This window comes from Rhinoderma darwinii, chromosome 1, assembly GCF_050947455.1.
Source record: "Rhinoderma darwinii isolate aRhiDar2 chromosome 1, aRhiDar2.hap1, whole genome shotgun sequence".
Classification (NCBI taxonomy): Eukaryota; Metazoa; Chordata; class Amphibia; order Anura; family Rhinodermatidae; genus Rhinoderma; species Rhinoderma darwinii.
The window spans coordinates 341282926-341307995 of NC_134687.1; the positions used below are offsets into that span (position 1 = coordinate 341282926).

At 40.9% G+C, this 25070-nt stretch overlaps 1 protein-coding gene across 5 annotated transcripts in view; it reads right to left on the minus strand.

Moving 5' to 3' along the window:
* Positions 1-25070, minus strand: part of MLLT3 (MLLT3 super elongation complex subunit) — a 270826-nt gene that overhangs the window by 23491 nt on the left and 222265 nt on the right. For 3 of the 5 annotated variants that reach the window (XM_075825938.1, XM_075825954.1, XM_075825973.1), the window contains 3 exons: positions 22847-22922; positions 7973-8120; positions 6874-6970 (listed from right to left, as the gene is read on the minus strand). In XM_075825938.1, coding sequence (XP_075682053.1) covers positions 6874-6970; positions 7973-8120; positions 22847-22922 — 321 coding nt within the window. The remainder of the gene's footprint in view (positions 1-6873; positions 6971-7972; positions 8121-22846; positions 22923-25070) is intronic. The other 2 variants (XM_075825946.1, XM_075825963.1) reach the window with 1 other exon arrangement.

Here is a 25070-nt window from a genome sequence, read left to right on the forward strand (position 1 = left end):
TCATTTGCACATACGGCACACTGTCCGCAAATATGGTTCGTAGTGTATCAGTGTTTACGTATCTGCAAAAAAAACAGACCGGTAGGAATCTTGGGTAATCCCCTGGCGTCGCATAGCAACGCTTCCACAATTACAAACGGCTACAGATGCACATCCGTAGCAGTCCGCAATTACGGAAGTGCCCATAGACTTCTATGGGCGAGTCCGTGGATCAGTGGAGGACAAGAATAGGACATGTTCTATAATTTGCAGATCATTTCTACGGCACGGACACACATACGTAAGTATACGGAAAGGTGTCCGTGACCCATAGAAATGAATGGCTCCGCAATTTCATCCGTAATTAAGGATCCGTAACTACGGATGAAAACTACGGTTGTATGCATGGCGCTTTAGGGCCTGTTCACATCAGCATTCGGTTTTCGTTCAACTGTTCCTTCAGAGGAACACATGAACGGAAAGCCAAACGGAAACTATTGATTCAGTTTGCATTACTTTTGTTTTCAATGGTAATGCTTCAAGGGTAACTAAACGTTCAACAAACTTCTGACGTGTACGGACTCAATAGATGGTCTTTGAAGCCCGTACTCTGCTACATCGGCTTTGCGTAAAAAGCCGAACAGAAACTAAGCGGTTGAGCGGTCAGACGAGCACTTCTGATGCTTCGTTTTAGTGATTGGTGGGGTCTCCGTGCTCAGACCCCCATCAATTAAAACTCCTGATATGTCACGTCAGAAGTTTGTTGAACGTTTAGTTACCCTTTCAGTTTCAGTTGTCTTTAGTTTGTTTCCGTTCCGTAAAGTATTAATTTTTTGACAGCACTATTGTTCCAAACCTCCTCCAGTATTAACATCAGCACAAAAACGGTGTGCCAGGAGCTTCATGGCATGGGTTTCCATGGCCGAGCAGCTGTACGCAAGACTTGCATCACTCAGCACAATGAGAAGCGTTGGATGGAGTGGGGTAAAGCGTGGCACCACTGGACTCTGGAGAGGTGGAAATGTGTTCTCTGGAGTGACGAATCACCCTTCTCTATCTGACAGTGAGATGGATAAGTCTGAGTTTGGCGAATTCCAGGAGAACGTTACCTGCCTAACTGCATTGTACGAACTGTAAAGTTTGGTGGAGGAGGGATAATGCTATGGAGTTGTTTTTCAGGGGTTGGCCCTAGGCTCCTTAGTTCCAGTTGAAGGGAAATAATGCTTGAGCATACCAAGACATTTTATACAATTGAACACTTCCAACAGTTTGGGGAAGGCCCTTTTCTGTTCCAGCAGGACTGTGTCCCAGTGCATAAAGCAAGGTCGGGAATAGGCAGGTGATAAAGGAGTATTCCAGAATAAGTAAATGTCTTAAATATAGTCATCAACACAACTAATTCCTCTCACAGTGCCAGAGTAATTCACATGTTAAAATCATATTAGTGCAATGACTTGGTCTGTTGCACCACTCTATCCAAATACTATAAACGATTTGTGAAAATGTATATGTTCAGTCTATAGTATTAGTCACACATTGAACCCCTTCCCGTCGCAGCCATTTTTCGGATTTTCACTTTCGTTTTTTCCTCCCAACCTTCCAAAAGCCATAGCTTTTATTTTTGATTCTTCCATCAATATTGCCATACGAGGGCTTGTTTTTCACACGACGAGTTGTAGATTTTCACGACACCATTTACTGTACCATATTTGTGGGGTGAAATAGGAATAAAACAGTGATTCCTTAAACTTTTGCGGGGTTTAGTTTTTACGGCGTTCATCCTGCAGTAAAAACAGCATGTTAACTTTACTCTGTGGGTCAATACGATTAAGTCGATTTATATAGCTTTTTTTTATGTTGTACTGCATTTACAAGGAAAAACGAAATTGTTAAAATTAAAATGTGGGTTTTGTTGCCATATTCTTAGAGCCATAACTTTTTTATTTTTCCGTTGATTGCGCGGTATGAGGGATTATTTTTTGGCGGTGCGAGATGTAGTTTCTATTGGTACCATTTTGGGGTATATCAGGCTTTTTCATCACTTTTTATTAAATTTTTTTGTGGGAAAAGAAGCGACCAAAAAAACAGCGATTTTGGTGTTCATTTTTTACAGCGTTCATCGTGCGGACTAAATAAGGATATATTTTAATAGTTCAGACCTTTATGGATGCGGTGATACCAGTTATGTTCACTTTTTATTATTCTTACATTGTGCTTGGGGAAAATGAGAAAATGTTTTTTTTTTTTTTTTTTACTTTTAACATATATATATATATATATATATATATATTATTTGTCCCCTTAGGGGACTTGAACCAGCGATCGTTGGATTGCTTGCATCATATACAGCAATACTAACTTCATCAGGCCCACAGGCTGCCATGCCAACTATCACCCCCCTGCGATTACGTCATGAGGGAGCATTTGCAATGTTATGGGGGTCGCCCCCTGTTTCTAACCATTTAAATGCTGCGGTCGCTATTGACAGCGGCATTTAAGAGGTTAATCGAGCGGGATACCGCTTGTTACACTGAAACAGCCGAAACACAGGCCCGGCGTTAGGGGGGGAAAACTGGGCAATTGCCCAGGGCCCTCATCCTCTTAGGGCCCCCGCATGAGGTCTGCTACAGGGCCTGCGCCACCCGGCCCATAACATTTATGAACGGGGCCGCACGGGCCCCCTCATGCCCGGTGGCGTCGCTAGCACCGGAGTCGGCCCCGGTGCTAGCGACAGCCACATTCACTTGACGCAGATACGTGGCCTGCAGCCTATAAGGCACTGGGAAGAATCCCTGCGCAGGCCGGCGTGATGACATCACTGCATCACACTGGTCTGCGCATGCGTCTCGCCCGGAGGCTGTGCATCTTTCCATCGGTCGCGGGAACAGGGCAAGGTAAGTACAAATTTATTTATTTTTGTGGCTGGCTGTCTGGCAATATACAAGGGGGGGGCGTGCTGTGTAGCACTAAATACAATGGGGGGGTTCTGTGTGGCACTATATACAAGGGAGGGGGGCTGTGTAGCACTACATACAAGGGAGGGGAGGTGTAGCACCATATACAAGGGGGGGGGGCTGTGTGGCAATATACAAGGGGGAATTTCTGTGTGGCACTATATACAAAGAGGTGGGCTGTATGGCACAATATACAAGGAGGGGCTGTTTTGCACTATATACAAGGGAGGGGAGCTGCGTAGCACTATATATAAGGGTGGGTTGCTGTGTGGCAATATACAGGCGGGGATCGCTGTGTAGCACTATATACGAGGGCTGTGTGGCATTATACACAAGAAGGGCTGTGTGGCACTATATACAAGGGCGGCTGTGGGGCGCTATATACAAGGGCGGCTGTGGGGCGCTATATACAAGTCGGGCTGTGTGGCGCTACATACAAGTCGGGGCTGTGTGGCGCTACATACAAGTCGGGGCTGTGTGGCGCTACATACAAGTCGGGGCTGTGTGGCGCTACATACAAGTCGGGGCTGTGTGGCGCTACATACAAGTCGGGGCTGTGTGGCGCTACATACAAGTCGGGGCTGTGTGGCGCTACATACAAGTCGGGGCTGTGTGGCGCTACATACAAGTCGGGGCTGTGTGGCGCTATATTCAATTCGGGGCTGTGTGGCGCTATATACAAGAGGGGCTGTGTGGCGCTATCTACAGGGGCCACAAAGGGGGCATTACTGCTGTGGGGGGATGGTTACGAATGGGGCACTTTTATTATGTTGATCACTCAGGGATCATTATTACCATCAGTGGCAATGTAGATTACGAGTTTATTTAGAGGATGGGGTATAGGTGTGGAGGGTGCTTGAAAGGCAAGAAACCAACATGTGTCAAATTCTGCAGACACGAGTCGTGGCTGGAATAATTCGTCACAGTGGTCTAGGCCAGATGGAGAAAAAAAGGTTAAAGTGAACTACTCTAATCAGACAAAACATCACCTGTGAGTCACTAGATATAAATGTGCTGTAATCACTTCTATAGTCTGCAGAGCTCCTGCGTATAACTGGCATCTACCACTATATGGTTACTACATGGTGGTAATATTGGTCTTTGTATCGGTTTCGGTTTGTCCTTCTTCCATAAGATTTTAGTTTTTTGGACGGAATCAACAGCGCAGTCGACTGCGCTATAGTTTCCGCAAAAAAAACAGAAACCTTACGGAATGTAGACAAACGGAAACCATTTGCAACGGAAACATTACCATTGAAATCAATGGTAATGCAAACAGAAGCTATGGTTTCCGTTTGGTTTGCATTCATGGGTTCCCCAGACGGAAAGGTCTGATGGAAGCCATCAATGGAACCCCGACGCAGATGTGAACAGGCCCTAGTTTAGCAGTTGGGGCCCCACATTTAACCTTGCCCAGGGCCCCACTTTGTCTAAAACCAGCATTGCCGAAACGCTCGTTCTATGTAACAGGCTCAGCCTGTGAGCCCGTTCCATACTCCCACCACAAGGCGGATTTTGGGAAGGGGTTAAGGTTATACTCACATTTGACTTGTTTCCACAGATCATAATGGTAACAACGCCCTGCCAGATGTGTCGTACAACTGATAGTGCCGCCTGTCGGCCCCCATTGACTTACAATGGGGTCCATTGTGCTTTCAGCTTGTTTTATGTTGTTTTAACATGAAGAATAGTGCTGCATGTAGCACTATTCTTCCTGTCAAATTTGAAGGGGCTGCTGACAGATGCTCCGGACCACCGACGGCAGTGTGAACATTAGTGTACGATCATTTCATTTTATGTGCCTTTTTAACATGAAGAGGTCATAGGCTTTTTGGACCCACATCGTTTACAGAAATCAAATACAAATCAAATACAAAGCAAAGCATCCCACCTTTTATGTTTTTTTTCATCTGAAAAAACCTAAAGCTAAATAACTAGTGTGAACTCAGCAGCCCTACTCCGCCATATTACTATCCCACAACCTCAATATTCAGGTGGAGGTGGGTGGAGTAAGCTTTTAGTATCTAGATACTTAAAGGGGTTATGTGGGGACCAAAACGTATTAGCAGCGTACTCACTGCAGTATGTGAGTACACACGCTAATATACATTCCAGGCCCCCGTCGCGCTGATTAGGAGTATTTCATATATTTTTATAGTGCTGGCGGGGGACCAGAAGTCTAGTTCCAGTATTCTTTCATGACGACACGAATCTTCGTCATGTGACCAGCCCCACTGTACTGTATGTAGTTACTGCTTGTACATAGATTACAATGGGGCCAATACTTTACGGTCCCCACATATCCCCTTTAAATAACCGCAACTACGAGTACTACTCAGAACCCTGACAGACAGGCTTATTAGTTCACTCTTCAGCTGCTATGAGATAACGCATGAAAACAATGAAGCTCATTTATCGAGAACGAAGATGAAAAATTAGGACAGCTACATTTACAATTTAACCCACTCATAAAATGTTATTGTAGTGCGATTGTGTTATATTCCTTCCGCACCAAGACCATTGCTGAATAAAAAGAGCAGCTGTAACACATATGTGCAGCTTCATGTGCTCCAAAATCATTGGCAATATGCCAATCACTTGTACTGCGTGTGAGTGGCAGGGTATCATGAGTAGGCCTGAATAACAGTAATGAATACACTGTGTCAATTGCTTCATTTTTTTGTGGTGAATTTTGAGATGCACGCTTCATCACACACATAACTGGAAAAACACAACTGACTGTACTTTCTTTTTTCAGTATGTTTTTCATTTATAGGTTATTTATGTGGGGCATGGCTTGGCAGAGAATCAAATAATCCACAGGAATGATGAAATGCTGCATGAACAAAGGGGGTATCAGAACAATATGCACACACAGTTCAAAGGAACTTAGAAGACGCGCACAGGCAGCGTTTATCTTAGAACAATGGCTAGGTTTAAGAATATGGCCAATATATGTCTCTCTCTGACAGTTGGGACAGGACACATTATAATGTCTCTACTTGGGATAAACTGAATAAAAAAAAATATATCTGCTTTATATATTTGGCCTTTAATTCTCCACGCCATCTACTTGTCGTTCCTGAGGTCATTATTTTTCTTACAATTCTTTCCTGTATTGGATCACATATTAACGTCAGCTTGTGAATTAAATTTTATTTAGAATAATGTACCGTAGTTTATTTTCAGACAACTCCAGACTAATAAAAGGTTGATTTCATTACATGTGACAGACGCAAATGTACTGGAAGCTAAAATCGCTTTTAGAATTACACTAACTAGAATGGATTGTATGCCCTGCTCAAAGTAGACAAGTCCGATGTTGTGCAGTCGACTAAAATACAGAGAAACAGAAATGTCAATGCGTTTTCAAGACACTTGCCGGCCCCTAGGAACAATACATGGATAACGTGCTTGCCTGTTGATGAAGGCTATTAACACGGTTAAATATACATGCGCGGTGAACCTGCTGCTATAGCAGCAGTGTTTAAATGTTGGCAGCATTGTATCCCTGTGAGAAGCCAAATCGTCACTGTGTATTATGTGCTCTGTGTAAAGAACAGTGTGTGGGCAGCTCATGTGCTTCTGTTCCCATTGTCAGGTTAACAGATTTGCAGCCGTATCAAGCACTTTCATGTGATGTGGAAAAAGGAGACAAAAGCAAGTGTAGGTAGTCTAACACACAGGAATGGAAAACACAAGCTTTACAGCATTATTACACTGGCACAACCCACGTAAAAAAAAAATCAAGGGGGTAGATTTAGCAAAACTAGTGCAAGATAAAAGGAGTAGTTGCCCATAGCAACCAAACAGATTTCACTGAACGCAGTACCCTTATTGGTTGCCATAGGCAACTACTCCACTTTTTCTTTGCACCAGTTTTGAAAAATCTCTCCATAGTTTTTACAGGATTTGTGCCGGTGAGGTTTCTAAAGCTTACCGGATTGTTATTCGTTTTTAGCAAGGTTGGAGGCTCATTCCGTAATGGTGATGAAACTGAACTGCTTTCACTAATGCTTCCATCACTTAGGCTGATTCTGTAAATGAAGAAAACAGGCAACATACTTAAGGTGCATTCAGTCTATATGTCACATGGCAACTCACAAGTTAAAATAATACTGCACTTCACAATATAATAGACCAAGAACTTCACCGACATTTCTTAAGAAGTCAATTCTGTGCTCAGAGTCCAAAACAAAACATCTATATATACATATTGTATAAATATATTTTTTCTTTAATTCACACAATGCGTGAAAAAACATGACCTCTGTAAATGAGAAAGTTCTAAACATTTCCAACAGGTCCCAGAGCGCTCGCTCACTTATTACATCCGAGGACTGGGGATAAATTATTTACTTGCGTCATGTCCATACAAATAGGTCTATTATTTTCTACATTCACATAATGCAGGCATCCTATATGAACAAATCAGTCAGGCCATGACATTGTAATGCTAGTTATTCTGTATTGCTAGAGCCAAGCATTTTATTTACTAAAATGTGTTACTTTATATAATGAGCAGACAATGATTTTTACCTTTCTGTGATTGTAATTAAAACACTTAGGGCCTGTTCACATCAGTGTCGGGGTTCCGCTCATGGGTTCCGCTAGACCTTTCTGTCAGGGGAACCTATCAACGGAAAGGCAAACAGAAACCATAGCTTGCGTTTGCATTACTATTGATTTCAATGGTAATGCTTCCGTTGCAAATGGTTTCCGTTCTGTAAGGTTACCATTTTGTTGGCTCAAACAATAGCGCATTCGACTACGCTATTGTTTCCGTCAAAAAAACGGAAATCTTACAGAACGGAAACAAACCGAAACCAACGGCCACGGCAGCATTACCATTGACATGTCAATGGTAATGCAAACGGAAGTTATGGTTTCTGTTTGCCTTTTCGTTGATGTGTTCCTCTGACGGAAAGGTCTAGCAGAACCCATCATCAACAGAACCCGAACGCTAATGTGAACGGACCCTTACCGGCTTTTACTCAGCTCAAGGCTCCTAAAAAGGACTGACATGCATTAAGAAGTACCTGCGAGCTCGGCTCCCTCCATGCATGTGGATAGTCCTCTCACTCTCAGAATCGTTGTCCTCTGCATCATCAGATTCATCCTCATTTTCATCAGAATGCAAGTCCTTTATTATGGACCTCAGAGAGCCTGGACAAGACATAAAGAAACCTAGGAAAATTAAAATTCTAGTGGTCACATACAATGGACAGAAATGATTTGTTTTCAACGTAATGTTTAAAATGTTTGCTGCTTTTTGCTGGTTTCTTAAAAACTTGTCAAGTCTTAGGCCCCATTCACACGAACGTGTTTTTGCGGCCGCAATTCCCCCGAAAATCCACGGGAGAATTGCGGCCCCATTCATTTCTATGGGGCCATGCACACGACCGTAGTTTTTACGGTCCGTGCATGGCCTTGGAGCCCACACCGCCGAAAGAACGGACCTGTCTTATTACGGCCGTGTTCTGCGGTCCGGGCTCATTGAAAACAATGTGCATGTCCCGCGATTTGCGGGCGGCTCATGGATGAAAGTCCGCAGCCGGGCCGACCCGAAAATCACGGCCGTGCACACGGCTACGGTTGTGTGCATGAGGCCATAACAAAATGGCAAATGCTTCAAACGGTACAGGACGAAGAACAAATAATGGCAATGATAATAATTGTTGTTATAATTATTATAGCCTCCTTCATTATTTAAGGTTTACAACAGACGTTTGAAATTTTGCCTGCAAACAGCATTGATTTTGATGGGAAATACACTGTGTAGTTCAAAAGGAGCGTATTTTTATCCTGATGAGTTTAAAAACGCCTCATAAACATACACTTTGTAGTGACATGAAACTTCTTGGAGCCGTTTACAAGCTGAGGTTTCCCATTTCCTATTGACACTTCAAAAAGTGCTTCGAAGATACGCCTCAAAATATGCTTAAATATACTTGTCAAATTCAAAAACGCTTTGAAAATCAGCTGCTAAGACGCCTGGATTTCAGAGGCGGTTTCACGACGTCAGCTTTATTTTCAGCCTGAAAATGTGTGAATATAGCCGAAGTGTATTACGTGTAGTTCCTTTATGTATCAAAATCATCTGTAGGAGTGATCTAAAAAGAGATCTGGGCAACTGCAGGGACAATAAATCTGGCTTCTGCATACATGTACTGTATATTGACGCTCAGTTATATATTAACCAATGTGTCTCCATAAGGAAGACATAAGTTTGGCCTCCATACACATCTGTAGTATAGAATTGCCTTTGCAACCATAAAATATAACAACTGATACTTTATACCTAGAGTGCTACATTTTACCAATATAACTGCCGTTCTGAATGCATCAAGAATCTTTAGCATACGGATTGGTAAAACCTTAAAGGGTAACTAAACGTTCAACAAACTTCTGACATGTCAGAAGTTTTGATCGGTGGGGGTCGGAGTACGGAGACCCCCACCAATCGCTAGAACGAAGCGGCAGAAGCGCTCGTGTGAGCACTGAGCCGCTTCATTTCTGTTCGGCTTTTCTTGGAAAGCCGATGTGGCGGTGTACGGGCTCATAGGCTTTCTATTGAGCCCGTACACCAATTGCTCATCTTTCCGAGAAAAGCTGAACAAAAAGCAAGTGACTCAGTGCTCACACGAGCGATTCTGCCGCTTCGTTTTAGGTGGGGGTCTCAGTGCTCGGACCCCCGCCGATCAAAACTTCTGACCTGTCACTATGACATGTCAGAAGTTTGTTAATCGTTTAGTTATCTTTTAAAATAATCTCTTCTGAACTATAATCAAGAATATATGATAAATGCAGAATAGCACTGTCCACCGTTGACATGATATATCATAGGAGAATAATTCATGTATTTTAAAACGACATTCAATTTATACAATTGCTTCATAAACTAGCTAGATTGTAATTTAAGAGCAGAGTAATTTAATAATATAATCTTAACACATTGACGCCAGTCCTAGGCTGTAATTGCGTTGTATGTTATTTAGTGGTAAAAGAAATTCCAAACCAGAATTTCCTAAAAGTGTGCCTATCTCCTGCAGATTCATATGCGAGGCAGGGTGAAGAATAGTTGATATAGCGTTAGGACATGCCTATCACTTCACTGTTCACTGCTCAGCTGTCAGGTACACTGTGCAATTTATTTTATTCTCCTTTCAGTCAGTTCTAGTATAGAGGAATTTTATACAGCCAGTAACAAGTTACCATCAAGTGTCTCAATAACCAGAAAGCATCATCTTACTTCCAGTTACATTGCGAAGTCTTATACATTGAGAAGGTAATCATAGTTTCGTAATAATCTCTAGGTCATTAATGCACATGTTATGCCATGTCATGTGATCTGAAATGATACCTGATAAATTAACCCTTTAGCTCTGCAATGCCATGGATCAAGAATCCCTCGTAACCAGTTTGGTAAAAGGGTTTTGCAGTCCTGTCTTTGTGAGTGATGGAACAAAAACTAGTAATTGTATTGGTCCACTACTACTTTTTATTTGTTAGCAGGTGGATAGGTCATCAGTTGTCCGGTAGTGGACAACCCCTTTAAGACTGGCAATATGACAGAAACTAAGACTGCCTTGACTGAAAAGAGTGATAAAGTCACATGTTTTATTTCGTAACTATTTATTTATTTATTCTAGATTTTATATTATGGGGCTGCACAGGGAAATGTCCCTCCCACTATAAAGGGGGTTCCACCTGGCCAGCCATTCCTTAAAGGTCAAGCGATCAGAGACTTTATGCTGCTCTCTCTGAGAGACATTGTGGGAATGTTACGACATTGTGGAGAACTTACATTTAAAACTTTGCAGCGCAATGCGAATACTGTGAGGAAGGAGTCCGGTGTACTTATGAGCTGCCGCTCCCACCACCCAGCCAGGGCTGATTGACAGCATTCTCCATAATACGGTGCATTGCGGGAAAGCCATCAATGAAGAGCAGCAGCTCATAAATACGCTGAACGCCTTACTCACAGAGCTCACATTGAGCTGCAACGTTTGAAATGTGACTTCACAAAAATGAAAGCTCATTCCGATATAAGTGACAGACCGCTGAAATAAGCGTGTTTGCCACGACTACTCACAGAGGGCAGAATACAGTCGCTGACTGGTGTCCTCTCAATCAGTTTCTCCTCTTGCAAGCTGGATAGGGTAGCAAATTGGAACAGTCTCGTACTTTTCTATCCCCTGCTCCTGTCCACATGAATGAGTCAGTAGAGGCAGCAAAAATAAACTCAAGCAAAAGAAACCAGTGAGGGAAGTTCCACCTAGAGCTGCAGCAATGGAGGAGGTAAGTGCCTACTGGAGAAGCAGTTTGTGCCTGTATGTGGGTATATATGTGCGTGCGTGTGCGCGCGTGCGTCTGTATGTGAATGAATATGTGCATGTGTGTATATATGTGCGTGTGTCTGTATGTGCATGCATATGTGCCTGTGTGTGTATGATAAGGTTTGTATATGTACCTGCGTGTATATACACCGCGTTCCAAATTATTATGCAAATGTTATTTTTCGCTAATTTTCCTAAATAGTCGTTGCAAATGACAGTCAGTATAATCTTCAAGCCATCAATAATGCGAATTTTATTGAACAAATCTCCTAATGATAAGATTTTTTTTTAGAAGTAAAAAACTCAAAATGCACGGTTTCAAATTATTATGCACAACAGAGATCAAAACATTTTAAAGGTTGTAAAGAGAACTAAAATGGTAATTTGTTGAATTTGCAGCATCAGGAGGTCATATTTACAGAAATCAAAAGCTCTTTCAATCAAAAAAAACAACTTAGCAGGCCAAGTTACATGTTAACATAGGACCCCCTCTCTGATATCACCTTCACAATTCTTGAATCCATTGAATGTGAGTATTTGGACAGTTTCTGCTTGAATATCTTTGCAGGATGTCAGAATAGCCTCCCAGAGCTTCTGTTTTAATGTGAACTGACTCCCACCCTCATAGATATTTTGCTTGAGGATGCTCCAAAGGTTCTCAATAGGGTTGAGGTCAGGGGAACATGGGGGCCACACAACGAGTTTCTCTCCTTTTATGCCCATAGCAGCCAATGACACAGAGGTATTCTTTGCAGCATGAGATGGTGCATTGTCATGCATGAAGATAATTTTGCTACCAAAGGCACGGCTCTTCTTTTTGTACCACGGAAGAAAGTGGTCATAAACTCTACGTACTTTGCAGAGGTCATTTTCACACCGTCGTCAGGGACCCTAAAGGGGCCTACCAGCTCTCTCCCCATGATTCCAGCCCAAAACATGACTCCGCCACCTCCTTGCTGTCGTCGCAGCCTTGTTGGGACATGGTGGCCATTCACCAACCATCCACTACACCATCCAGGTTTGCACGGCACTCATCAGTAAACAACATGGTTTGAAAATTAGTCTTCATGTATTTCTGAGCCCACTGCAAACGTTTCTGCTTGTGAGCATTGTTTAGGGGTGGCCGAATAATAGCTTTATGCACACTTGCAAACCTCTGGAGGATCCTACACCTTGAGCTTCGCAGGACTCCAGCGGCTTCAAATACCTGTTTGCTGCTTTGCAATGGCATTTTAGCAGCTGCTCTCCTAATCCTATTAATTTGTCTGGCAGAAACCTTCCTCATTTTGCCTTTATCTGAACGAACCCGTCTGTGCTCTGAATCAGCCACAAATCTTTTCACAGTACGATGATCACGCCTAAGTTTTCTTGAAATATCCAATGTTTTCATACCTTGTCCAAGGTATTGCACTATTTCACGCTTTTCGGCAGCAGAGAGATCCTTTTTCTTTCCCATATTGCTTGAAACCTGTGGCCTGCTTAATAATGTGGAACGTCCTTCTTAAGTAGTTTTCCTTTGATTGGGCACACCTGGCAAACTAATTATCACAGGTGTCTGAGATTGATTACAATGATCCAAAGAGCCCTAAGACACAATACCATCCATGAGTTTAATTGAAAAACTAATAATTAAATGTTTATGACACTTAAATCCAATGTGCATAATAATTTGGAAAACGGTGTATTTGTGCATATACAATAACTGCCTGTTTCTTTATATTTGCCTGTATGTGTGTGTATAGGAGCCTGTATGTATATATGCGCCTCTATGTGTGCGTGTATATAAGTGTCTGCATGAGTGTGCACATGAGCCTAAATGTGCGTATTTATGTGCCTGTGTGTGTGGGTACAAATGTGCCTGTATGTGTGGGTACAAATGTGTCTAGTGTGTGTGTATATATATATATATATATATATATATACACACACACACACACACACGCATATACATACATGTGCCTGTGTGTGTGTTTATGTGCCTTTATGTGGTATGTATGGGTCCATCTGTATATGTGTATGTATTTGCCTGTATGTTTCAGTAAAATCATAAAACTATACTATACTATATTTGTGTGGCTCCCTGTACAAAACGTTTAACTGGATTGCCATTGATTCATACCATTGATACATACCTACCCACTCTTGCTTTATTAAACTCACCCATTATGTATAGATCTATAGGTGTATATTCAGTACCCTGTGTGTGCAGTCCATTTAGTTAGGCTGTGCACTGTGAGAAGGGTGGAGTGCACTGTGAGAAGGGTGGAGAGCAGTGTGTCAGCTAGCCGCGGTAACTCTCCTGACTATTTGACACAACCCCCGAATATAAAAATTTTATATACAGATACAGGATTTAGATTCAAGAGTAATGTATACTGTGACAGAAGCAGGTTTATAACAAAAATACAGCGGCAGAACCAAGCTCAGTACATGAATTCAGTGCTTAATACAGTGATATGGTGCCAGAAGTATGTGCAGAGGTATTATACTCCCCACTTTTCCAAAATATCCACACTTTTATACACAAAACCCTCATGTTGCCACACACTACACCCCTGAATATAATAGTGCTATACACTGTGCCCATGAATACAAGCATATAACACACTGTGCCCCCGAATTTAGAAATGTGACAAGTGCCGCACAGCGCCCCCGAAAATACTGCCATAGGCTGTGCCCCATGAAAATAAAGTGGCAAACACACAATACCTGCTAGAGAGCGTGCCACACAGGGGCCCCCCGGTAGAGTGCGCCACACAGGGGCCCCCGGGTAGAGTGCGCCACACAGGGGCCCCCCCGGTAGAGCGCGCCATACAGGGGCGCGCCCGGTAGAGCGCGCGTTACACAGGGGCGCCCCCGGTAGAGCGCGCGCGTTACACAGCAGTAGAGCGTGCCACACAGGGGCGCCAGCGGTAGAGTGCGCCACACAGGAGTGCCCCCTGGTAGAGCGTGCCACACAGGGGCCCCACCGGTAGATTGTGCCACACAGGGGTCCCCCTGGTAGATTGTGCCACCCAGGGGTCCTCCTGGTAGACTGTGCCACCCAGGGCCCCACCTGTAGATTGTGCCACACAGGGTTCCCCTGTAGATTGTGCCTCTGTAGAAAGTGCCAAACAGTCACAAACGTACTCACCTGTCCCGTTCTCACGCTGTCATTCAGGGATGCAGGCCTGACCTCTAAGGACTAGGTCTGCACCAGTGGAACGATGCAGGCAGCGATATGACGTCATTGCCCCACCTGCATCACAGCCTCCATCCTAATTGCATCTGGGGCACTTGTCCCACCTGTTCCGCCTACCTACGTCCCAGCTTGCATTTGTGTAATATATATATACATTATATATATATACACATGTGTCTCTGTATGTATGTATGTATGTATGTATATATGTAAGTGCCTGTGAGTATGTATATATGTGCCTCTGAGTATGTATATGCAGTATTGTGCAAAAGTTTTAGACGGTTGTGGAAAAATGCTGCAAATTAAGAATGCTTTCAAAAATAGAAGTGTTACTAGTTTTTTTTTGTTTTTTTTATCAATTAGCAAAGTTACATAGTTTGTACGGTTGAAAAAAGACATGTCCATCAAGTTCAACCAAGGGATGGGAAAAGGGAAGTTAAAAAATTTCTACACATAGGAGCTAATACTTTTTTGTTCTAGGAAATTATCTAAGCCTTTTTTAAAGCAATCTACTGTCCCTGCTGTGACCAGCTCCTGCGGTAGTCTATTCCATAAATTCACAGTTCTCACAGTAAAGAAGGCTTGTCGCCTCTGCAGGTTGAACTTTTCTTTTTCCAGACGGAGGGAGTGCCCCCTTGTTTTTTGAGGGGGTTTTACATGGAACAGGATTTCACCATATTTTTTGTATGTGCCATTCATATATTTATATACGTTAATCATGTCCCCCCTTAGTCGTCTTTTTTCAAGGCTAAATAGGTTTAGTTCTTTTAATCTTTCCTCATAACTTAGATTCTCCATGCCCCTTATTAGCTTCGTTGCTCTTCTTTGTATTTTTTCCAACTCCAGGGCATCCTTTCTATGAACTGGAGCCTAGAACTCAACTGCATATTCTAGATGAGGCCTCACTAATGCTTTGTAAAGTGGCAATATTACATCCCTGTCCCGCGAGTCCATGCCTATTTTAATACACGACAATATCTTGCTGGCCCTTGAAGCAGCTGATTGACATTGTATGCTGTTATTTAGATTATGATTTACAAGTACACCCAGATCCTTCTCAACAAGTGACTCCCCCAAATGAATTCACAGAGGAGAAATTGGAATCAAATCAATATTTGGTGCGTCCACCCTTTGCCTTCAAAACAGTAATCCATTCTTCTAGGTACACTCGCACAGTTTTTGAAGGAACTTGGCAGGGAGGTTGTTCCAAACATCTTGAAAAACTAACTACAGCTCTTCTGTGGATGTATGCTTCTTCAAATCCTTCTGTCTCTTCATGTAATCCTAGATAGACTATGTTAAAACTAGGTCTCTGTGGGGGCCATATCATCATTTCCAGGGCTCCTTGTTCTTCTTCACGCTGAAGACAGCTCTTAAACCCCTTAATGACACGCCTAATTTTTGTTTTTACTCGCCGCCTTCCAAAAGCCATACATTTTTTAGTTGACATAGGCGTATGAGGGCTTGTTTTTTGCAGGACAAGTTACAAATTTTGTGGCACCATTTAACGTACCAGACAATGTAATGGGTAACTGGAAAAAAATATTTGTGGGGTGAAATGGGCAAAAAACAGCGCACTATTTTTTGGGGGGGGTTTAGTTTTGCTGTATTCGTGTTACGGTAAAAACTACATGTTCACTTTATTCCATGGGTTGATACCATTACGGCAATACCAAATTTTGATGTTTTTTTTTTTATATTTTACCACTTTTATAAATAAAAAACTATTTGTTAAAAAAAAAAATCTGCATTCCGAGAGCCATAACTTTTTTACTTTTCCATTGAGCGTCGTGAGTGCTTATTTTTTGTGGGGCAATCTTTTTATTGGTACCATTTTGGGGTACATGCGGCTTTTTGATCACTTTCTATAAAAATTTTTGGGGGAAATAAGGTGTCCAAAAACAGCAATTTGGGAACCTTTACATTTTTTTTTTCAGCGTTGAACGAGAAGGTTAAATAACATTATATTGTAATAGTTTGGACTTTTACAGACGCGGCGATACCAGTTATGCGAACGTTTATTTATTTTTTAACATTTAACAAAATGGGAAAAGATATTTTTTTTTCACTTTTAACATTTATTAATTTTTGGGTAAACTACGGAAAACTTTAAAGGGAACCTGTCACCAGCATTTCACCTATTAAACCAGCAATACCTGGTGGTAATGGGTGAAAAATCATTTCTATATAACCTATAATTGTCTTCTTAGTCGGCTCTGTAGCTTTAGTATTCAGTTTTTTTGTGTTCACACACCGTATGCTAATGAGCAGAAAAGAGTCAGATCTTGATTTGAAAAGAGTCATATATTAATTCCTCAAGTCTTTCCGAGTTTACCCCGCCTCCTTACTTTTGATGGACAGCTCCACGCCTTCCCCTAGCACACAAAATCCCGCGCTTGTGCATTGGTGTCCTCTTCTGGTGTGTGCGTACAACGGGACACCGGATTATTACGATAAAAGGCGCAAAAATGTGTGTAGACCGTTATTTACAGTCAGAGGAGGAGTTTAGGAGAGGGGATAACAGCAATTAACTTTTGATAGCAGCGGCCAGTGAAGGATAAGTAAAGTTCAATAGGTGAAATGCTGGTGACAGGTTCGCTTTAAGTATTTTTTACATTTTTCATTAGTGTCCTTAAGGAATTTGAACCAGCGATAGTCCGATCGCTGGTTCAATACACTGCATTACTAATGTCATTTATAATATCATACTAATGTAATTTTTACAGGCTTCTGTTAAGCCTTGCCAAGCCGCCCCCTCGAATGGCTCAGATGCCGCGGTCACTATTGACCGCGGCATCCAAGTGGTTAAACGGCCATTAATACACAGCGGACACTTCACTATTGCCTGCAGACACTCATTATTGTATTGCTCTCCAACCCTTTGGCGAACAAACTGCCTTCAGTTACAGCCAAATATTTCAAATTTATACTCATCGGTCCAGAGCTCCTGCTGCCATTTTTCTGCTCCCAGTTTCTGCTTCCAAGACCACTTCTGGCCAGACTTCTCTAAACAGTAGATGGGTGTACCTGGATCCCACTGGTTTCTGCCAGTTCTGAGATAATGTCATTGCTGGTCATCCTCCGATTTCGAAGGGAAGCATGATGTGTGTTTGATCTACTGCACTAAGTTTCCTTGGCCGACCACTGCGTCTACGGCCCTCAATGCTGCCCGTTTCTTTGTGGGGTCTTGTTACTGTGCGCAGTCTAGCCATGGTGGACCTGTGAAATGAAACTGTCTTTCACAACCGCACCTTTGTAGCAGAGTTACTGTTCCTCACCCAGTTTTAAGCCTCCTACACAGTTGTTTCTGTTACAGTTAAGGACTGTGTTTCAACCTACATATTAAAATTATGATCATTACCAGCTGTTTGGTGTAATTGGTTAATCATACACCTGACTATAATCCTACAAAATCCATGACATGCAAGTATACCTAGAATAATTGATGCTTTCTTGAAGGCAAAGGGTGGTCACATCAAATATTGATTTGATTTAGATTTCTCTTCTGTTCATTCACTTTGTACCGTATTTTGTTAATTGTTAAAAAAAAGAACTATTAACACTTCTATTTTTGAAAGCATTCTTACGTTGCAGCATTTTTCCATAACTGTCTAAAACTTTTACACAGTACTGTACGTGCCTGTCAATATGTATATATGTGCCTTTAAGTGTGTCTGTATACATGTATATATATATATATATATATATATGCATGTATATATGTGCCTGTATATGTATGTTACATGTGCATATGTACTTGTGTAGGTGGATGTTTTTGTGCCTGTACATGTATATTTGTCTGGGTGTATATATGTGCCTGTGTGCATATAACAAACACCTTATAAATACATTAGCTCCAAATGAATAAACAAAGGACATACACATAAATTCATCCATGAAAAATGGGAATACGTCACCCACCTTCCTGCATTCAAAGGCGACTGCAATGATAGAATTCCCACATTCTAATCAGGTAAATAATGGAATGCCCCTACCAGTTCACTCAAGAAACATATCACCTGCTTCTTGAAAGAAAGTAGTTTTCCATAATAAACAGTGGGATTAAGATGTAACCTCTTTCTGTAATGGCTTAATAGGCTCTAGAGTCCCTCAACTGCCTGACACAGAGTAACCACTCCCATAGGGGCAACCCCATTCCAAACCTTTTTCCTCAAAATTACATCTTAAAAACTACCTTCACTCCAACTGTGTCCTAATGCGTTTCTCCCCGAACTAGTCTCAGGATTAATCCAGGGGCTAGAAGGGCAAATCGTGATAAATACAATAAGAAAGGGATTCTGGGTCGCTGTAATTCACGGATGGCTCACGCCTCTTATTAAATGTGTTGAATCATTTCCTGTCTGTGAGCCACAAAAAGAAATTCTACGCTAGCATCAAAAGCTGCTTTTTTTGTACAAATTTGCGACTTTTGATGCATTTGCAACTTTTCTATGATAGAAAAACTGGCATAGAAAGTTTGATAAATTCCACCAACAATGCAGAATTTCTATAGGGTTAGAGAACTGATGGTGTGCCCTTGCTGTATCATACTTCATATTTTTCTGTGGGCAACCGTTGAAGCACATTCAAAATAAAACAAACTAGGGGAAAGCCTACCAAGATTCTTATTACTTTGACGGTTTAGCATGACAATACTGAGGTTACATCCAGAAATGGATAAAAAGAAACATAGCAAACAGAATTAAGACATAACCTGGGCAAGAAAACATTACACATACATTTCCATGAACAAGAAAATGTGAAATTGATTGACTAATAAAGGAATCATTATTTGAATATAATGACGGCTGGCATTCCTTTGGCAAGTCCCAATAACTTTATACTGGTGATTACTAGTCATACACTAACTGCTTACGTCTGCTAAGCAACGATGTAAAGGTATTTAAATGCCATCACTTAAATTGTATTTAATAGGTATATAGTAAAATATTAGCTGAATAGGTCTCTCTATGAGTGGAGGCAAACCAATAAAAGGGTCAGTGTAGCCATAGAGAAAATATATTCCTGCAGTTTCCCAAAAGACCATCAGCAGATACAAGTTTTTATATGACAGCTTTCTGCTCCATAGGTGAAATACAGGCTTTTTTAAAGGGACATTCTGTATTATGCCTGGTAAACGACCGGTACCTAACACTGCTCTGCGCTTTCATCTGATATCTTCCAGTGATTCCGATAATAGAAGCACTTGTTTTGATCAGCCTGCCATGAAATACGCCATCAGTTCCAACCTGGCTAAAAAGCATGTGAACACAACCTGCATTATTTCATTTGTGAGGTTACATAAAGCACACATACCAGATTTACCACCATTACAATTTTTTTACGGTTTTTCATTCAATGATGTGCTGATTGTTTTGAACAAAGTACAAAGGCGGCAGAAAAATATAAAAATAAAATATACAATAAAAAAAATGAAGCATAACTAGCAGAGCCCAGCTCACTGCAACAATATAAAAATCAATAGTGACCTGCAGCAAAAGTGTGATGGGGAACGAAGAAAAAAAAAATCAGGATAACAAATCAATTTGATTGCAGGTTCTCTGAAGCGGGAGCTTTTGTTTGCAGGTTTTTGATCTATTTCGTTTTTGCCGTTCTCCTCCGAGTTCAAGGTCAAATTCTGGTCAAGCAAGCACTTTTCTCAAGTCTTAATGTGAGTTGTATGGTGCTTTCATATCACCCCTACGGCCTTTTATTTCTCACTATGTTCAACATTATTGCTGCCAAATCCCTAAATAATGCTAAAGTAAGGCTGCATTAATATGGATCTGGTTTTCTAACCTATTTACGACACATTAAACCTATAGATGAATTATTAAGTTTTCTATTATTATTTTTCTCCTTAGAAGTATCCCAGGGCTATTATTATTAAAGAGCAATATCCATTGCATCTGATATGAATCTTAAAAGGTATAGTAAATATTCCTAAATAAATACTTAAACTATCAAAAACATATTTTATTAATTATATATTTTATTTAAAAAAATTTACTCCCATCATGTCTCAATGCATTAAATTTTTTAAAATGTTTTCAACTCCGGAAGGTACGAATTCCCACCTAGCGTTTTCTAATTATGCCCCTCTAAGGTCACTATTTATATGGGTAGTGTGTATCTACACTGCTCACCTATGGAACGGAGACCGATAGGGAAAATGGGAGTCCTCTGATGGCTGTTCGCTGACTATCTGGCGGATAAGAGGTAGAGAGGTGGCCACACATGCATGTGGCCCTATTTCTTGAAGTCTATATGATTTGCTGGCTTGGCTGTCTCCATAACTCCCTCAGACTTTAGTGGATAGGGTCCAGGTCCCATAAAAGTGGCTGCCACCTTTCAAGCCCATTAAACTGCTGTTTAACTAATCAATCGGAATGATTTAACTATTTCAGCACTCAATAGCTATAAAACAGTCTTATATATAAAAATATGGATCATAACATAGTAATGCATCTTATTACTTTAGTACCTTTAAAGGCTATGTAAACCTTTGAAGACTTTTTTTTTTACACTTAAACAACGAATTATAGTGTTTAATGCAACGTTGTAATTGTTTTTTAATAAAGAAAAAAAATTTAGTTGTACTACGATGATGACATATTGTAGAATGATAGAATTATCAGAGTTTTTCAAAAGTGTTACAGAACTCTAGTGCTACGAACGTCATTTATCTTTCCTGTCTGGAAAGGGAAAACATCATTCCTGGCCCCTGAACTTGCCACAGAAAAACAACTAAAGTTGTTATATTTGCAGATGGCATGGATATTCATTTTCAGTAACTTCGACTTGAAAATATCCTTGAGTGGGCTGCCTCTGTCGAAGCCTTTTGTAGGCTTTAGGTCTACACGATAAAATCATTTATAGCTTGCTGCTGCTGATGGAACCTTTCCAACACTGCCAGAGGGGCATTCCATCTATGGGGGGGCCTTCCATTTCACAATAATTAGAAAACAAGTAGTTAAGTTTCCACAGATGCCAAAAGAGACTGGGGACTGCATATTACAGAGTGGTAAGAGCAGAGATTAGGAGACTCCTAGGAAAACGCACTAACATTTTGATGTACAAAAAACTGGCGTAAACTAAGGTGGTATAAGGAGGAGAAAAGAGTCTAAGTCTAGATAGACGTGCCAAATTTATCATTTCAAATTTAGCCCCTTGATAAATTTGGCGCATTTTCTGACTGCCTGGTCTAAATCTTACACAGCCCCAGTGAATCCACATTCATTTAAAAATTTTGTTGTGTTTTTTTTCTATGGCAGAATTTTACCTCAGCAGTTGCGGGAAGATTTTCTAAGCAAAATGCTCTGGAGGCACAACACATTTGTTCATTTAGATTGCAAGCTCTAATGGAAGGGACTTCTTTCGTCTCTCATTGGTTTGTTCATTTGTTTCAATTATTTTTTATTTTATTTGTTTGTTACTTTCCCAATTGAAAAGCGCTACAGAATATGATGGTGGTACATAAAAATGATTACTACTTTTTTATTATTACATGGAGAAACCATAATTTCACTGGGCACCATAACATTTTCACAGTGAAGACAATGCAGAGAAATAGAAAATGTTCCGTCTGGTCCCCCCACAGATCACAGTTTAACACTGGGGGTCGCAGCAGAACACCTTGAGATCTGCTTATCTTCAGGTAACCCTCCTAAGAAAAAGAGAAGGTCTATAGACAGCAATTAGACATTGAAAATGGCGAGCAATTAAAACATAAAGCATACTAGAAAGTTGCTATATAAAACTGGACAAAACACTTTAAATTCTTATATTTTAGCAATTTTTACATTATTCTAGTATTTTTATAGCTTACTTTTCCCCATATACTTTAATGGGGAAATATAACGGGAAAGACAACGTGTATTTATCAACCTAACAAACATACTTACATTCTAAACCGTTCATTGCCTAAAAATAATCTGTATTTTCAAACATTTCTTGGAATCAGAGGTTCATTTGGATCATCCAATACATAAATAAATTTGGTATTACATTGTAGACTATGAATTTAAAATGTTATTTTCCTCCTGGGAATTTGTAGGAGTCTTGTTAAGTCCCCAAAGGATTATATTACACATAGCGATAATTAAAGGGACACTGAGCTCAAACTACAAAGCTCATATAAACAGCTGCTCATATCATTCACACATACATATGTTAATGTTTCTGGGGCGTCTCGAGCTGGAGAGAAGTGAGAAAAGGAACAATAATGGGGGCAGCCATTATTCTGGACTGCTTGTCTTTAATCCCACTAGACAGCACCACAGTTGGCATCTCCACAGCTTAAAATGTCGTCTGACAAAAATGTATAACATTGAAATACACTGCAAATATAGAGCAGGATAGTTAGTAATGGCTATTCATTATTAGTTTAATACCTTGTCTGTGGTTATGAGGTGGCACCAAGCTGGAACTGGAACTTGATGTAGAACTGGCTGGACTTGGCTGTCCGGACTGTAAAGATTAAAATGAATAAAAAGATAAATAAATTGCGTGCTACATTTAAAAGAAATGCTTCCCAAGATTCCTAGATCTGCACCACACCAATAATAACTCCCTCTACACTGGCAAAGAGCTTTGAAGCCAGACTAAAGTGTTATATAGTTAAGGGATCCCACATGTAAAGGTCTGATACTGGGGGTTGTACAACTGTCCATTAATAGGCATTTAAAGAGGCTCTGTCACCACATTATAAGTGCCCTATCTCCTACATAATGTGATCGGCGCTGTAATCTAGATAAGTGTTTTTTATTTTGAAAAACAATCAATTTTGAGCAAGTTACGCACAATTTTAGATTTATGCCAATTAGTTTCTTAATAGACAACTGGGGTTTTTTTTACTTGTTTTTTTTACCAACTAGGCATTGTATAGAGAAGTGTATGGCGTTGACCAATTAGTGTCATACACTTCATTAATTTTTAGCAGTACTCGCATCATAGCGTGATCTCGCGATATCACGCTGTGCAGTCACATACTCCTCCATTAACTTTACCAACGTGTCTCGAGAGTGAATCGACATCACCTCCAGCCAGGACGCGATGTCTATTCAAACTCCCGACACTTTGGTAAAGTTTTTTGGGGACTTACACAGCACAACGTGATCTCGCGAGATCACGTGTGATGTCATTCACAGACACTTTACAGAAGTATCGGGAGTGTGAATAGACATCGCGTCCTGGCTGGAGGTGATGTCTATTCACTCTCAAGAAGCTTCAGTAAAGTTAATGTGGGAGTATGTGACTGCACAGCGTGATCTCACGAGATCACACGGTGTTGCGAGTACTGCTAAAAATGAATGGAGAGAAGTGTATGACGCTGAAGTGTAAAAAAGTTAAAACATGCCCAGTTGTCTATTAAGAAACTAATTAGCATAAATCTAAAATTGTGCATAATTTGCTCAAAATTGATCGTTTTTCAAAATAAAAACGACTCATTATCTACATCAAAGTGGCAATCAGATTATGTGGGAGATAGGGCACTTATAATCTGGTGACAGAGCCTCTAATTATTCTCATCTGAACTTTGAGATTTGTGGTTTACACGTAACCAAGAGATTAACAGAAAACGCCACTGTTTCCTTCACGTTGTTAACATGATATAATCACCCCTATCAAGTATGTCTCTGTACCAGGTTTTTAATAACAGGCTGGAAGGAAAGGGTCAGCTAGGGTCCTTTTTGACAAACTTTTAGAAAGATCATTAACATGATGTACTCCGTGAATGTATGTCAATCATAGCCATTCCCCCCATAACAGTGTAAAGACATACCAGGGATAGCAACAGCAATACTTAATGGTCAGGCAAAAAGAGTTTTACCGTTTAGTCTGTCAGCTTATCTCTGGAATATTTTCATTAGGATTACTGTGTCAGTAAAGTGAGCAGAAGCCTAGAGGCTGCAAGTAACATGGAAGCAGCGAAAAGCCCCAGAGCTTAGCCGCATCTTTCTGCACATAGACTAAATAAGCCCAACAGTTGTTACAGCCTGTAAATCAATCCATTGTTACTGTTCATAATGAGCCGGCAGATTTACAGCCTTCCAAGGCCTTTTTCTCACAATTAGAAAGATACCGACTTGGAAGCTGAATCCAAATTTCTAGCAGCATAGGGAACAATATTATGTAACGTTTCTTTAACGATCTCTTACGGCCACACATCTTGGGGGGGGGGGGATATATATATATGGACGCTTCAGCAATTCTGAATGTACAACTTTACTTACTACAGGTTCTGGGGGAGGTAATAAGGCCATGTACCCAAGAAGGAATATTCATTTTACACTGATGGGGTTGTCTGGTTTCACACCTTTGAAATCTTTTTTTTATAAAAATTTCAACTTATTAAAAGTTATTTTTACTTTTGAGATACAGCTGCTTTGTATCCTGTATACAAGGCTGCTGTATCTAGTGCTGAAACCTGTATACCTTCGGTCGGTGGGACTGATGGGTTCACTGACACACAGGATGGAGCTGTTACCGATCACATCTAAGTTCAGAACTTAGATGTGATAGATTACAGGTGGATCCTGCTTGTCAGAAACACGCAGGACCCCCTAGCACTGAATCCGTCAGTGCCGCAGACCTAACGGATTCAGGTCTTGGCAC